This window comes from Anomalospiza imberbis, chromosome 14 (genome assembly GCF_031753505.1).
Source record: "Anomalospiza imberbis isolate Cuckoo-Finch-1a 21T00152 chromosome 14, ASM3175350v1, whole genome shotgun sequence".
Lineage (NCBI taxonomy): Eukaryota > Metazoa > Chordata > Aves > Passeriformes > Viduidae > Anomalospiza > Anomalospiza imberbis.
Genome location: NC_089694.1, coordinates 12,700,898 through 12,717,421, shown reverse-complemented (window position 1 = coordinate 12,717,421; position 16,524 = coordinate 12,700,898). Strand labels below are relative to the sequence as shown.

Sequence of the window (16,524 nt, the reverse complement as noted above, 5' to 3'; positions counted from 1 at the left end):
CTGTGAATTCCACAGTCTTTCTCATCCTTCCCTCCTTCAGTGCAGAGTTACAGTTCTTGTGATGGGCACCTACATTTTCATGAGCTGTTGGTAACCAGTGATCTATCAGGCTTTCATCTGCCCTATTATTTAACATAATATTAAAATAAATCACTACCACACTCAGTTTTACAGTCAGTTTCACTAACCTTTGAAATTATTATAGAGTGGATTATTTCATTACCACATTCAATCCCCTGTTTATGAATAATATGGATGGAGTGTAATTTGTTTGATTAGCAGCTGGCTCAATTGTCACTCATGCAAAACATGTTTGGGATTGTTCATTAGTTTGACACTCTGTTAAGCAGTGCCTGCTGACAACTGCAGCAGAGCCAGTAGAGGGAGCAAACGCGAAATTAAGAGCCAAATTTAATGCTATTTTTTGAACAGTGTAATTTTCATGTTAGCTTGAATTTGAGCTATTTGAAACAGCTTTGTGAATCTAAGCATCTCAAAAGCTTTTCTTATCAGCCTGGCCTTATACAGTTGTTTTTTATTGTGTTTGTGGTCACCTTTCATTGCCACTGGCTCTGGTGGGGTTCCTGGATTAGGCAGTGTCAGGAGTGAACTTTCATACCGCTGTCAGATAGGTGACAATAGCATAGCAATTGGAAATTTCATTTAAATGATTTTGAAGAGTTGATGCACGTGTGACATTCTTCATGGATCTGTCCCTTACATGCTACTTCACTTTAATGGTACTGACAGCAGAAACTGCAGGCTGATTTCTTAAAGGCTGCCGTTATTGTGTTAACAGTGTTGATAGTATCTCTCTGAGATTTCTTCCAAGAGTTCCTTGGCTTTTGATTTGGCTTGCAGTATCACTAACAATCCACAGCTTTACTCTGAACACATCTGTGGTTTTCTGGGCTCAAACGTGTGGACATGTCCCAGTTGAATGCAATGCATTACTGGAAACTCACCTTCCAGCCCCTGGCACCCACAGTGCTTCAGAGGTGGTCTAGGAGTGAAGGCACCAGAACTCTCTGTGTGAAGACAGTGATAACAACATGAGACACTTGGTGCTTATTGCAAACCCGGAGTATTTTCTGTCTGAGGGTAGAACTTGTGCTATTAACTATTTTTCAATTCTCATTTTGTAAACCAGTCCAAAGGCAGTTATTCGCTAGGAGCCCTAACTGAAATACTGTGATGGTTACCAAGTTTTGAAAAATCTGTAAAGAATATTAAATTTCTAGAGGAAGCTGTTTTCTAAAGGCTGTTGTCTGAAGTGGAATAAAGTGCTTCACATACTCCACAGATATCTGCTGAAGTAATAGTAAATGTGTTTTCTGTCTCCTATTCCCTGGTCATTTCCTGTACCTGTTGTGTTGTTTATTTCCAGCTGTTTTCCTTCAGAGGCATCTGTGTTCTCTTTAAAGCAAGCTAGTGCATACCTGTATGTTAAATAGATTCATATTCTGCTTTTATTGAAGACCAAACTGTTTTAATATTAATGCAATAGAGCTTTCTAACTGAAATGATTGGCAGTTAACTAGTTCATACCACAAACTCTGTTCTCTCATAGACACTTCTGTATTGTTTCTTGATATTTCCCCTCTGGGATCCTTCAGTTCTACCATAAAAGATAGGTTCAATGAAAGAGAGAATCAATGGAAACTGTCTCTAAAACAGGGTTCTTGAAATAAGTTTGAAGACTGCTCTCGTGCACAGCTTCTCCAGCAAATGCTGGCTTTCCTACTTCCCAGAAAATGTTTTTGCATGCCTGGGAAGGGAAAAGTGCAAATATTTTGCAAGATTCCATTTTCTGATGATGGAATGCAGTATAGGATTTCTTCTGTGGTCCCATTTCTAGTCATAGGGGTTTTTTTCCACATATTTTTCAGCGCCATGATAGGTCATGTTAGAGACAAGTCTTCACAGGAGACAGATTATTTAAGTTTTTTAAAAATCAGAGAGTGACATCAGGTGGGGTTTTGAGTGAGGAGAAGAGTAACAAGTTCACACTGGTGACCTCAGTCCTGTGCCATCTCTGTCCTGTGCTCTCCTGCATTGCTCTGGAATCCAGGCTATGGATGGTCAGCTCAGAAGCTGAATACAATGTACACTTCATGCAGCCACAAATCAGAACTGGCTCCCAGCCAGGGGTTTCTGGCTGTGTTTGGGTTGTGTTTTGGTACAGACTAGCTGTATGATTTGTCCCTTTCTCTAAACTCAGTAGTTTCAGTTGAACTTGAAAGTAGAGCAAGAAAGAGTGATTGATTAATGTGAAATGAACTTTTGAAAACCTCAAAACTTCACTCTTTGGAATAGATTACAGTATGTGTGTTTTCATCATAATACAGAATATCAATTAATTTAGGGAAAGGATTCCCAGATTCATTTGTTATGTGCTGCTAGTAATGGAGAGCTGGTAAGATCTCTGGACAAGAGAGTGCACACAGTCTTTGTACCTCTAGGAACATGGACACCACTGTTTGGAAATCTCTAATTTAAAGCATTGTCATCAGGATGATTATGTAATTAATCTGAAATTTTAAAACATAACGATGTAAAGAGTATAAAATCTTAACCTCTTTTTTTTTGGTAAAGTTTTGGTAGTATTTAATATGCTTGTTTCTTCATTTCTGTTTAAGATGCTTCTTGCTGGAGCAGTAAGAATTGCAGATAAAATTGAATCTGGTAAAACCTCTGTAGTGGTGCACTGCAGTGATGGCTGGGATCGAACTGCACAGCTCACTGCACTGGCCATGCTTATGCTGGACAGCTATTACAGAACCATCAAGGGCTTTGAAGTTCTTGTAGAGAAAGAATGGATAAGTTTTGGACATCGCTTTGCAATGGTAAGCTGGAAAATTTGGTGTGCAGTTTGTCACCTTCAGAGCTTTTGCTTTGAATATCATGTTTTTTCACAGTACTCTGCTAGATCTTAGTTATTGTCTCTGGTGTCCTTTTAATGGTCTGAGTGTGTCAGAGATCTGTGATCCATTCATTTTTAACAAGAAACCTCTATGTGACATATAAAGTAAATAAAAATGAAGTGGTTTGAATACAATGGTGAGAAAAAGTCATGTGGCTTTTTTATGAGAATGAGGGGTTGTAACTTATGTTATGGAGCTTATAAATGGAGAACCAAGGAAAACAATTAAGGTTTCTAAAGTGTAAAATGACTGGAGTTATTACTCTGATTTAATGTTGAAGTGTTTATTTAACACATGGGCTAGTGGGGAATTAGAATAAATTGTTATGACATTCTGTGGGGTCTGACTCTTAAGATTATTTAGTAGAAATGGCATGTAGTTATGACAGTTGGATATGAAATAGCCATTTTTTCAGTCCAGTCCTAATAAATTACTACCTGTTTCACCCACTGGTAGAAATCAGTGGCTGTGCAGTAGAAGGTGGGGAAGCAACTGGTAGAGCTTTCCAGCTCTGCTCAGCACTGAAGGCACGTCCATAAGTTAATGTTGGGATGCATTTTAGTAGTTAAAAACTACTTGCTTGTCTTGTTCACTGCTAGAACATATATAAGAGTTCCTGAGCTTTGCAATGCTGGGATGGAGACTGAAATCAGTGTTTTGTGCTCTGACTTCCAGCGAGTGGGACATGGAGATGATGATCATGCCGATGCTGACAGATCTCCCATCTTCCTGCAGTTCATTGACTGTGTTTGGCAAATGACAAAGCAGGTAAGATGCTGAAGAGTGTATTTCTGTGAGGTATCAGTCTTTATCTTGGAAACATGATTTGTGTAGAATACATTCCTTTACAGAGTAGTAGCATGTTTAGCTGACATTGGTTGCTCTGTGGCTGCACTATGTACACAGAGGGAAATTTCTGTTGAAAGGTACAAGGAGCTAGAGTAGAGATTTTGTCTTGAAACCAAAATACCAGCAATTTTTTTCTGTTTAAAATAGGCTTACAAGGGGTTTGCATAAATAAGAGTTGTTGATGAAATAAATTATTTGTGTTGCATGTTCACTGGTGGAGTAAATGTTTGTATGGATTTATATTACCCTTAAGAAACAGCAAAAATCTGGGCTGATTGTGAACTGAGGGTAGTAGAGAGTTCTTTTATATGTCTCAAATGTGAACATTTTCATCCTTATGTATACAGGACAGCATTTATACCACACAAGCCTCTTCTCTGATAAGTTTTCTTACTTCATCACTGCTCTTACCTCTAGATCAGGGGAGATGTCTGAAATTAGTGATTCTTAAGATACCAAAATACTCAGATTCTCATTTTTGTTCTGAAATGTTATCGGATGGATTTAGTCTTCATTTCCCTTATTTGTGCCTCCATGAGCAAAAACCTAAGCTTTTTTTTTTGTTGTTTTATATTGGCATTCTTTCATGGTGTTATTGAAATGGGTTGGCCACCTGAAGGCTTTATTTCCAAGTGATTTAGAAGTTCTTGGTGCTTGACTCCTTTGATTTTTACCTTCCCCTCTATTTTTTTTCTTTCCTTTTTTTTTTTACCTCCTTGAAGCCTAACATGGGTCTGTGATTTTATGGTAAAAGCTGTTATACTGAAATCTCTCTAGTATGTGATTTGTTTTGAAGGGAGGAGGGTAGCAGTCTGGTTCCATATGATCCTAGCATTCCCAGATCTCTTACCTTAGTCTTCTTGTTCTGAGGTTCTTAAAACTTACATCATAGTTTCCAAAACTTGTATTCAAAACAGTCATCTTTGGTGAAAGATGAAAGTTATGAAAGTTGCCTGCTGTTATACTGGGCCCTTGTCCAGGGGGTCGTGTGGACTTTCTGTGTATCTATATTTCAGCATTAATGTGCTGTTTAGTGTGGCTGGAGAAAATAAGTGAAAAATTCTTTCCCTCTTTCAGAGGAAAGCTAATAACAATAGCAAAGAGGAGCAGTTCTAAACACCTGGTAGGAACAAAAGTCCTCTGGGGAGATCCTTAATTGAAAGCAGCCTCTTCTGTTTTTGTGATCTCCCTTGCTGCTTCCTATTTCTTGCTATAAACAGTTTAGTTGCCTCTAGTTTAAAAAAGAGAAAGGGATGGGGGAAGAGGAGGAATCTGTGAAACATTTTGCCAATACCACATCTGTTCAAAACCTGGATCCAGAAATTGTTCTGAAATTCATGAACAGCAGTAACATTGAAAAATCATTAATGTTGCACAGGAAAAAAAAATAGAAAAACTTATTCTTGAACAGTTCTTGCCCACTTATTTTAATTTTTCAGTTGACTTGAACACTTAGAGAATAGATGTGGAGACTGTGATTACCTTGACACACACCTTTGAAAAACAGGATTCTTTTTATCACTGTGCAGATCATTTGCTCATAAAACAGTGATAGTTTTCTGCTTTAGAATTCATGGTAAACATATATGAAATGTTCCAAAGCTCAGTGACTGGAGGAGGGTGTAAGGGCTCTGGTTTGGGCATGGGCTAAAGCAAGCAAATAGACTCTTTGGGGTCTAAGAGTTGCATTCTTAAAACAGTCACCTTAAAACAGTGAGAGAATCTCTAACTTCCCACTAAGATACAAATTTCCAGATAGCTTCAGGCAATGAAATTTAGGCCTTGACAGCCTTATATTTTCCCTTGGGTTTATGGTCTTCACGACACACAAATGAAACAACGGAGAACTTGACAGAAGTACACTGACATCAGATTTTAATAAAAAACTTCTTGGTGAAGTGATTTCCCTCCTCTGTTAGTAAATTCTGGTCATACTGAGTAGCAGATGTCAAATTGGAGAGGCCACATGTGAGCTGATGAAATACTGATGCCTGGTTAAAAATGAAACAGAACTGTAAAATTTGCATGTAGCACTGCAGTTTAACTTCCTACCTTTCATGCACTGAGCCCTCACAGAAGGAAGGTCTGCAGAAAGTCAGCAGAACGTTTCATCCTGTTTTGTTACTGGGTGCCAGCTGTTGCTGTAGATGCATTTTTCACTGGATTCAGCAGTGCACTGTTCCTCTGTTCAGTTAACATTATTGTCCATTGCACAGTTGTTCTGCCAAGTGTTTCAGTGTTACTGTAGTACAGAACGAGTTCATTGATTAAAAGCAAGTGTATTTTGCATGTCTCTGAATTAAATGCCGCTTGTCATCATCAGACTAAAACAAGATAATTTCTTTTTTTAAATGCCACTTTACAAAAACTCTCAATAACTTCCACAGCAACAAGTGGGAGACTTTAGTGACCCGTGTGTTTTCTCATAATTAGTGGATTTGAGAAGAAGTAAATTTCCATTTGGGGAATTTTTCCACCTGAATCTTCAAGCAGACGCTAATAGGCTTGGAACTACAAAGAAAGGCATTTTTAGGTCAGTGATTTTTCAGCAGCAGTAATAGAAGCTCTACAGTCTTGATACATCAGCTCCAACAGTACAACTCTTGTATCCAAAGACTGGGTTTCAATAAAGTGCTATCACTTATTAATAAACTAGTTGGAAAGCAACCACTGATGTATGGGATTTTGAGTATGCTTCACTGGATTGGAACAGTGGCCATGTCGGCATCGTTCTGATTAGTATAGACCTGTCACAACACAGAACCCTGATGTGACAAGGCTCATTAAATGCTTTCAGTTAAAGAGAGTCCCATTAGGAGACACTTTGTCTTCAAAGTTTTTTCCAAATATCATTTTGATGCTTTGCAAATTATTTTGCTCTCTGTATCTGATTGCTACTTTGAGCTGGACACAGCAGGCTGAGATCTAAGACCCATCGAATTTTCTCCTGACTTGGTTCAGCACACCTGCTTGTCAAATTCTGTTCATACTTCCTTAAAGTAATAGCTGTGTTTTTTACATCATTGTTTTGTAATTAAATTTTGGCATGATTTCCTAGAGAGAAGGAAGTTTAAAAGTAGTTAACTTATGAACATGACTGAAAAAGAGGTTTTGATAATCTTAGTTTCCTCTATGCCTTATGAAAACAAATGGTGAGGAGGTTGAAAACAACCCATGATTTGCAAGAGAAGCCCCAGTGTGAGCACACTGTGCTGGTGAACAGTGCACAATCTATAGCAGAGTCATAAGAAGGCTCCCATTCATTTTCTGTGTCATGGTGCTGATAATCTCCTTACTCAAAATTTTCAGTCGAAAGGTGGTATGCATTAGCTTGAGAAGTCTTGGAAAGAGAATGCTTTTCAATGTTTGGCTTTGATCAGTCTTCTTTTTTATAAAACATTGTTTAAAACAAGGTATTTCTGGGTTTAATACAAGCACACCCATTGTGTGTTATTCAGCCCTTTATTTTAATTATGAATAAACATTTGCCCTTCATAAATCACAGCTGACACTGAAGAGGAATTTCTGGATCAGCTAGTTCACCTGCAGTCCCAATTGCTGTTATTCCTCCTAACTATAGGAGTCATCTTTATTTTAAGTAGCTCTTGATTCACTTGCCAAGGTATTCAGTGTTCTTTAGTAGCACGAAACAGAAACCAGTCCTCTGCTTTCTGCACATCTGAAATATTGACTTAAGATTTCTCCATATAGCAGGAAATTCTGCCTTATGAATCTGAAACTTTGCCTTTTAGACTTCTGTGAAGATGTACTCTTTTAGAGGGAATGCACAAAGTTTGTTTTGTTTGTCCTGAACATTATTCTCTTATTACATGCTCTTTATTGTTAATGAGAGAAATGCTGCCTCTTAAGTTTTCCATAAGTCTTCTCAATTTTTTATTCTTCTAAATGTCTATCATTCCATGTCTGTATTTGCTACCCTTGTCATACTGGACACAAAGTTGTTTTGGCACATCAAGCAGTTGCCACGTGCAGTCCTACCATAAAATTTGGTTGAGGAAGGACTTTTTCCATCTGAATGGGCAGCAGCCCATGCATTTTGCAGTAATTTCTTTATGAATTTTTATAGCTCTACAGATTAGGAGAAATATTTTTAGATTTCTGACTGTTGGTCTTAGAATATATCAGGTAACCTCTGCTTGTGAATAAAATACCTTATGGTGCTCAGGGGAATAAGAGTTCTTGCATTTCAGATGTAGAGGATTTACTTTCCCATACAGAAGAAGAGGGATTAAAGGCTCATTGTATATAGCTGATGGTAAACTCGGGGTGAAATGGAGAAAAGTAACTTGAGTAGAAAGTGAAAGAAAAGTTTTGGTTAAATGTTAAGTACAATGTATGTGTAGTGGCTGGTTTTATTGTTCAATTAATTGCATGTTTGAAATAGGAAATAAAACTCTTAAATGCCATTATCTTATTTTTTCTTTCTTTTTTTTCCTCAAAATGTTTTCTTGTTCTGTAATAAGAAATATAAAGCATATGTTTAAGAGGGCTTGGGGTAGAACAGAACACTGTTAGAGCTTCTTAAAATGGATTGCTTTATATCACCAGTTTCACATCAGCTAATGTTTGTATTCTGGTATACTTGGATAATCAATGTAAAGTATAGCTCTGAGAAGTATTTGTAGAGAAGTACGTCGGTGAAATTAATTATTGAAGGGGGAGTTACTGAAATTTGCTGAGTTTTCCTGCAAATAATCTTTAAATAGGACAAAAATCTTACCTGGATTATTTGGTTACTTTTTATGTCTGACTTTCTTCCTTTCTATGCTGCCTAAAATAACACTTAAAGTAATTTTACCCTTTTTTTTAATAACAGTTTCCTGCAGCCTTTGAATTCAATGAGCTATTTTTGATCACCATTCTGGATCACCTTTATAGTTGTCTCTTCGGGACTTTCTTATGCAACTGTGAAAAAGAGAGATTAAAAGAGGTAAATAATTAGTATAATGCACATTCTTGGTTTTCTAATTGTTATATTACAATGCTTAGAAAACAACTTAAGAATGTCTGAGGTGTGTTTTTAAATACATTTGTCACATAGTCTTAAAAAAAAGTGCAGACATTAAATTTCATGGTGAGAAATATATACTGAATGCCCTGCTATTAAGTGAGGTGGCACTTAGGTTTCTTTAGTTATCATCTGTTTGGGGGGTTGAGGGTTTTAATAAGTCCTCTTGCAGGTATTTTTAGCCAAAATACAAAATTTAAAATAATAATAATTATCAAATTATATTAGCATTTCTTTCACTATTTCCAAAGGAACTCCTATGGATGATCTGGCAGGTTACTATAGGACATAACTGGATGGAACTTGTGGTTGAGGAGTACAGAAATTAAAATGATCTAAATGAAGTTAGGATTCAAAGAAATATTATGTGTTTGTGAATTAAAAATAGAAGTTCATTGCTATTCCAAGTGCACTTTTGCTTACTTGTGGCTTTGTTGTTTTTACTGTGCCATTTTTTTGAGCAAGTTGCAATTCCTTGTTATACTTAGTTCTGCTTTTTTCTTTTTTTATTTGTCTCCACTGCTTCTGTAGGGGAAAAGTTGCATGTAAATACCACAAGATGGAGCTGAATAACATGTTCTCAGCAAATGCAGGGTTTCCAGACAGCTTTCTTTCATAAATAAATAGTCAGATGTAATTCTCAATAGAGAAATGCAATTTAAGACACAGCGGTAGTAGAAACACATGCTTTGCAACACTGAAGGAGTTTAAATTTGCAAGATGAATCTGATGTAAGTTCAGATTTCCAATCTTTGAGCTAACCAATATTATGCTGATTACATTTAAAATAATACAACTTTCAGAAGTATAAAATAAAGGTACAAGTAGTCAGTTTAAAGCATAATATCAATTATTTGTTAGGAGCAAATACTATGAGTGGGAAGATGGAATAATTATTTTTCACAGACACTGTTTTGGATCTTTCAAACTCCCTGTCTCTTCTCTGATATTCTTGTTAAAGCTAATATTTTTAGTTTAGTTGGTCAGTGTGTAACCATGTATTTAAGTAGCTGTATATATTGCTGTAAATTATGAGCAGTACAGGTTGCTTTTGCTCAACTAGACTTTAGTGTCTCTGAAGATAATATGTCTAAATTTCCTTTTATCTATTGGCCTTGGACCAAAATAAGTGTCCAGATGTTTTGCTAAAGTTTAAGGCTGTTCAGTGAGCAGCTACTGGAAGTGTTCTCAGACTGCATGTAATTTTCTAGAAGATAAGGTAAAATTCTGACAGAATTAGTAATATGTAGATATTAACATCACATTTTAAAATTTTGCAATCCACGTCATTAATTTATTATTTTAACTTTTTTCAATCAGGAGGTGAGCACAAAGACTGTATCTCTGTGGTCCTATATAAACAGCCAGTTAGAGGAATTCACAAATCCCTTCTATGTAAACTATGAAAACCATGTCCTGTATCCTGTTGCCAGTCTGAACCATTTGGAGCTGTGGGTGAACTACTACATCAGGTGGAACCCCAGGATGCGGCCTCAGGTATGAGCTCTCACATGTCTTCAGTGTTACAGAGATTAAGAGAAATTTTTATTTTTCCTAGTGTCAAATGCAGCATTTAATACAAAAGTGCTCATCTGTTGCACATATTTCAGCTGATAGGGAAAAAGGTGTTTGTCGTGAAGATAATGCAGGATGTGGTCAAACTTGGAAAAAGGATGTTTTCCTTTTTCTACAGTCACCCACAGATTAGGGAGTTTACAGTATCACTGTATTGGCTTGTAATGATTAACAGTATTTTTTTGTCAGAAGATTACTTTTATAATACTTTTATAATACTTTGTGACACTTTTTAATACTTTTATTGCCTTAACCTTCTCCTAGTTTTTGTGTACCTTTGTATTTAATCATGTTTTGCCCTTTCTCCAGCACTGACATAAAATACAGCAGCAGTTTCTGAAAGAACTGGACTATACCAACTCATTTTGCAGGCTCTCTAAACTAAGCATCCCATGGATGCTTGTTTTCAATTGACTTTTATAGTTTTAAGCTGGCACACTAAAGATTAAACGCTCCCTATACATGCTCCTTGATTCATCCAGTATTTGTTTTTATTATATCTGCTATTGAGATAAATCTCTAAATCTCATCAGACAAATGCTCCATATGTTCTCATGCTTAGAAGTCTGAAGAAAGAACATTCAGACTGTGTCACAACCATAATATATCTGAGTGTGCTACACCATCTCTTTATTAAGGTAACATTCCAAGGTACCTCCAAGCATATTATGATCAATTACCTGTATTAAGTGATTGCTCAAAAGCTGCTTTCATCTTCTGGCAGTTAGAATGAGGTGTGAGTGTCAGATTTATTAGACATCCACAAATCAGAGGCTGTTGTAAAAGATGATTTTCCAAGGTAAGTTTGAAGGCCACTACACTGGTAGAAGTCCGTGTTTCTGAGAAATACCTTTTAAGGTCCTGGAAAAGTCTGGATTGTTTGCCTTTCTCACTGAGGTGTTTCCTCTGAGCTGCTTTGTTTCTCTTACGTGTTAAAACTTTGAAAGATGGTGTATTTTAGGTTATATAATTTTCAAGTGAAATTGTCAGCTGCTTTTTAGCAAAATACCATCTTTCCTTCAGCCTGTTTGCTGAATACCATTTGGGTAGTGTTTGCACTAGCTGCAGTAGTGTTGGTTTATGACTTATGTTTGATTAAGATCTCCAGGCCCTGAGAGCAAGCAGGCTTTGTGAACCACATGAAAGCCAGTCGTGGTCCAAAAGAGGGAGGGTGGGGAAGAGATGACATAATGAGGAAATACCAGAGCTGTCATCTCTTAGTGAAAGCTCTGCTCACTGCTCAGTGCTCTGCCTGCTTCTCTGGGAGATGCTCCTCAGTCACTTTGGCACATGATGCTCATTCACTGTGTGAGAGCAGCATCCTCCATCAGCAGCTGAAGGGAGCAAAATGTGGTGGTCCTGGTAACTGCCTTAACTTTCCAGCCACCTGCTTTTCTTGAAGTACTTAAAAAAGTGTTTGAACTTTTAATTCTGCCATGTAAGTTTTGTCTTGATACATCCCTTTCCTCTTGTTTCTGGCATGAATTTATGTTTATGACCAGCATTTGGGAGTGTTTCACATCTACTTGAATAAATTAGCAGCAGAAATTAAAATTTTTTGTTGTAGAATTGCATCTGCCAATCTAATTATGAAAGCACAAACTCATACAAGCAAGTAAATAAACAGTTTCTGCAATCACACTGTACAGTTTGCTTTCCTCTGTGTTTGCATTGTCTGGTGTCACACCCTCTTAACCAATTCAGTAACATTCAGATGCATTCAGTGACAGAAAAAAAGGCAATGACCCTTGTGACACCCAGCAGGTCTTCACATATCTTCAGTGAAAAAATATCTTAATCAGTGGATTTATTAAAATAAGGGGCATCCCTGCCTACTAATAAAAGGTGATTTAGTTGAATACCTTTTAATGTGTTATCATGATTTTCAACTAAATATAAGAGAAAATTAAATATTTAACATGAATAAGTTCTCTGATAATGAGTTCAAGGCAACCTTGTGCAGTTTTATCAGCTGCAAAAACGTCTTTAGAAAATGAAACCATGTTTATTGTTTTTGATGAGCTCACCAAAAAGGAGGAAAAGTCCAACAGGTGAATTTAAGGGAAGGTGAATAATAGTAATTTGAGTATAATCAGAATGGATCTTTGATTCCTGTTTTCAACCAACTAGGTGTTATGGGAGAGAAATCTCACAGGAGCAGAAGGGCAGGTTTTGGTTGGAGGCAGTATTTTTGGTTTTCTCATTTCCATTTGATTAGTGAGCTTGATTTTCAAACGGACTGAGAGAAGTTTTATTGCACTTCATTCCCTTTTCTATTGGAAATGAGCATATATGACAGGTAATTTTTTTTAATTTGAAAATTACTGAATGCTAACTTGATGTAACTGTTTATTTGTTTTTGTGTTATTGTACTTTGTCTTCAAATATCTGTGTCTCAGCCTTTGCCAGTGTGGTACGGTCTGAGCGTATTCTTCATTGCTCAGGGACATGCAGAGTTTAGCATTATTTTTATGTTCTATAAAGATTGCTTGGAATGATATAACTTCAGTTCTGTCTAAGCTTTGTGGAAGCCTGAGATGGTGGTTTTGATCATGTTTATTTGCATCAAGAACCTTGTTTATTTTGTATTGCAATAGATCTTGTGCACTTAAGGACACACACCCCCTTGCCATATGGTTCAAAGCTCAGGAATCTGAGAAGTGAGCATTGTGGAAAATTCTAGGTTAAATGTGGACATCTCTTGTTGATAAATTGTGCTTCAACAAGGTCATTCTAATTCTTAAGTGAAATAAAATGTTCTTTGGTTTGAGTTTGGAGGCGTTACACCATTATTGCTTCTTATCCCAAGAAAATTAGAGAGATTTAAGTTCTGTCTTACTTGAGTTCATTGACTGAGAAGACTTTTTTCAGATTTGCCCTTTCTTTGAGTTGAAGAAATGTGTATTTGTATGTGGCATGTGGAAGAGAAGCTCTTCCATTCTGTCATACAGCGGTGTGGGATCTGTGGGTATGGTCTTACAGATGACCCTTCTAGTCTGGAATACATTAGATAATATGATGCTTCTGAATTTTTTCAGTTGATACATATTTTTCCCTTTTCTATGTAGTCATTTCATCCTCTTCTTGACACTGATTTGAGGAGTCCTGGCTGCCTGATGTCATTAGGTGTCTCCTTGGGAATCTCTGGAAGGTGGGGAGGACACAACAATGCATATGTTCTCTGCAGAGGCAGTATTTTTGAACTAATATACCCCATCATTCATATATGCAGAGCATGAGTAAAAGTTCCAGTCCTTTCAAGTCAAGATGTGAGAGGCAAGGAAAAGAATGCATTTTAGTCACCAAACTTTGCAAGTCCATTAGGATATATTTAGTTCTTTTTATGCTTTCTTGGAAATTATGTTTTAACCCTTTGAGGACAGGGCTTAGTTTAATTTTGGTTTTATGTGGGTTTCTTTCATTTTTCTATGCCTGGTAATTTTTCTTCAGTCGGTTCTGTGAATTTGGCCACAGTGCTCATGTTAATACCATAGAAATCCCTGTGATTTTTCAAATTCATTCTTTTCTTTGTGTGTGTGGACTGTCATCCAGAGTAAAAGGCTAGCACCATCCATCACCTAGAAATTCAATTCAGCTACTGTGATGGGATCATCTGATAAAGGCAATCTAAAAACTTCTTCCCTGACTTCTGTCAGGGGAATTCTGTTGGCTGGTTAGCAGCTCACTTAAAGACATGAAAGGAAAGGTAGGAATAAGTAAAGCTGTTTGTTCAGTATATAAAGAAATGGCTGTAAAGTATATAAATAGCTTACAATTGCTGCTTTTATTTGATGCTATTGCTGAAGGATTTGATGTGTTGAACAGTTGAGCTATCAGATGTTAGCTGAGCTTCAGTGTCAATAAACACAGAATATTGTATAGTGAAAACAACAAATAAGATCCTCAGTGTCACTGGGAAAATTGCTGACAATAAGCTGGAAAACATAATTACTGAAATGCTTTATCCTGCATGTAACAGGATAACGTGTAACTCACTGCTTAGAACTTACTGTCTGGCACATGGAGTGCTCATGTACTTATCCCTGCCTTCAGTCACACTGCCTGGTATGTTCCCCTCCAAGCAAGTTGACATTGGGATATTTTTGAAAGTCCACACATTTGATTTACTACCATTTTGTGGCAGGACAGAGCTATCATACAGCTCTGGAACTTCTTGGCATTGCTGGTCCTGAGTCCCTGTCTTTGAATGAAAGAGTGAGGCAGGAGATGTCAGGACAAGGAATTGCCTTGTGGGTCAGACAGCTGGGTGTTACCTTAACAAAGCAGATTTCATCCCTGCAATTAACAAAAAGTTTCTTGTGAGAGGAGGCAGGTATTGACCAGTACTTGGTAGTTTCTGTCTAGTTGAGTGTCAAGTAAAGATTTCCTGAGTCTAGTTTACTGCAGATAAGTTTTCATCTACAGATAAAAGTCTCAGTATTCGATCAGTATAGAATAAAATAGAAACTAACTGCTTATCCTGGATGCTGAAAGAAACTGTAATTACCCAAGAAAAAGAAACTGGTATCCTATAGTGAGCATCAGAATGTGCTCAGAATGGGAGAAGCTAGTACTGTGCAAATAATCTTCATTTTTGGGAGTTTCTAACACATTTTGAAGGGTAAGCACTCCATTTCTCTCACGTCTCAGATACCTAAATCTGAAGTGGGCTGTAGGTTTTAACAAGCAATGGCATCAGCTTGTAGCATGTACAGTTTTCTGAGTCTGGAAATCTATCAGTTGTTCCAGTTCCCACCTGGTAGCATCCATAATTTCTGTCCTTGCTTTTCCAGGAGGCCAGGGCTTTTTCCTTGATTCCTCAGGAGCACACCTCTGCGAGAAGTGTGGAAATACTGACTATTATTGAAAAATGCTGTCTTCATCATTTGAGATTGCCTTTTGCTACATGTGTCCTGTTAACTAGGCTGTCAGAGTTCCAGTTCTTTACAGAGAGGAACAAAAAAGCTCAAGTGAAAGATATTGTTGTCTTTCCAATGCACAGAGTAGGTTTTTGGAAAACTCACAGCCTTAAGTTGAGCAATGAATTTAAAATAACCATTTTCTTATGCAGCTTTTCTTCCCTGTTGCTAAAATAGATAAAGTGTGCTCACTGAGCAAGACAAAATGCATTCACTGTTGAGCAATTTTCATGTGAATGGCTGTCCTTGAGCTAGTAGAGTAACACACGGTAGATATCCGTCCAATTAAGACTTGGTGGTACTATAAGTGAATAACTATTATAATTTCTCTTATATCTATCCTTGTGTTGACAAATTTTGCTATCCAAAAGCACTTCAGGATCCTGAAGGATTCCTTGGAAATGAAAACCTGAAAATCAATACTGAAAGTGAACTGTAATAATTCTGTGAAGAGGAAGGCTTGAATTTCTGAGGAAATGAAGCTGTCTTATGTCTAGATGGTTTTTATTGGGATGTAGTATGTATATGGTATAGCATAACTGTGGTTTCTCTAGTGGGCATAGTTTTAAAAAAACTTTATTTTTCCTCAAATCCTTCCCTAGCAGGAATAATTCATCATAACTGTGGAGTGGCTTGTGCTCAGCATTACACTGAACCAGGTTCTGCTTTTGATATATGTGGATAATTCAGTTTAAAAAATGGTTTCATATCAATGGTTCTTTTAGTAATAAAGACTGTTTCTAGCAGTGTTGTAAATATTTTTCTGGTAAACGTAGGCAGTAGGTACCCTCCCATTAAGGTGGAGAAAAAGTACCTGCTTTTGAATGAAATAGGCAGCAAAGGAAGCTAAAGTAGGAAAACAAGCACCACCCATTTTAACTGGTTACTTTGCAGAAACCTACAATCAGTTCTTCCTTAGTGAAGAATGTTACTTGGCTCGCAGCATTTTACTGCTTTTCACTGGTTGGGAATGGGGTTTCAGATATTGCAGGTACCATTAGCAGTGTGAGAATCCTCGTGACTGGCAGGGGAGAGAGACTGCATGTACCACACAGGAGAAACTCTTTGGGGGGATGGGGCAACTGGCATTATCCTGGGAAGGGGAAGGGAGAAGAAGCAAGTCACAGGGAAGAATTGCAGAAGTTGAAAGTAGCTACAGTGATTGAATAGGTTGTATGAGGAGGGAATCAGGTCCTATATTGAATTGTGGCTTGGTGGAGAGAAGTTG

General features: G+C 37.2%; 1 protein-coding gene across 5 annotated transcripts in view; it reads left to right on the top strand.

The window, feature by feature from the left end:
- MTMR1 (myotubularin related protein 1) overlaps nt 1-16,524 on the top strand; it is a 38,141-nt gene that overhangs the window by 14,460 nt on the left and 7,157 nt on the right. For all 5 annotated transcript variants that reach the window (XM_068204963.1, XM_068204960.1, XM_068204964.1 and 2 more), the window contains 4 exons: nt 2,640-2,846; nt 3,600-3,692; nt 8,611-8,724; nt 10,123-10,299. In XM_068204963.1, the coding sequence (XP_068061064.1) occupies nt 2,640-2,846; nt 3,600-3,692; nt 8,611-8,724; nt 10,123-10,299 (591 nt within the window). The remainder of the gene's footprint in view (nt 1-2,639; nt 2,847-3,599; nt 3,693-8,610; nt 8,725-10,122; nt 10,300-16,524) is intronic.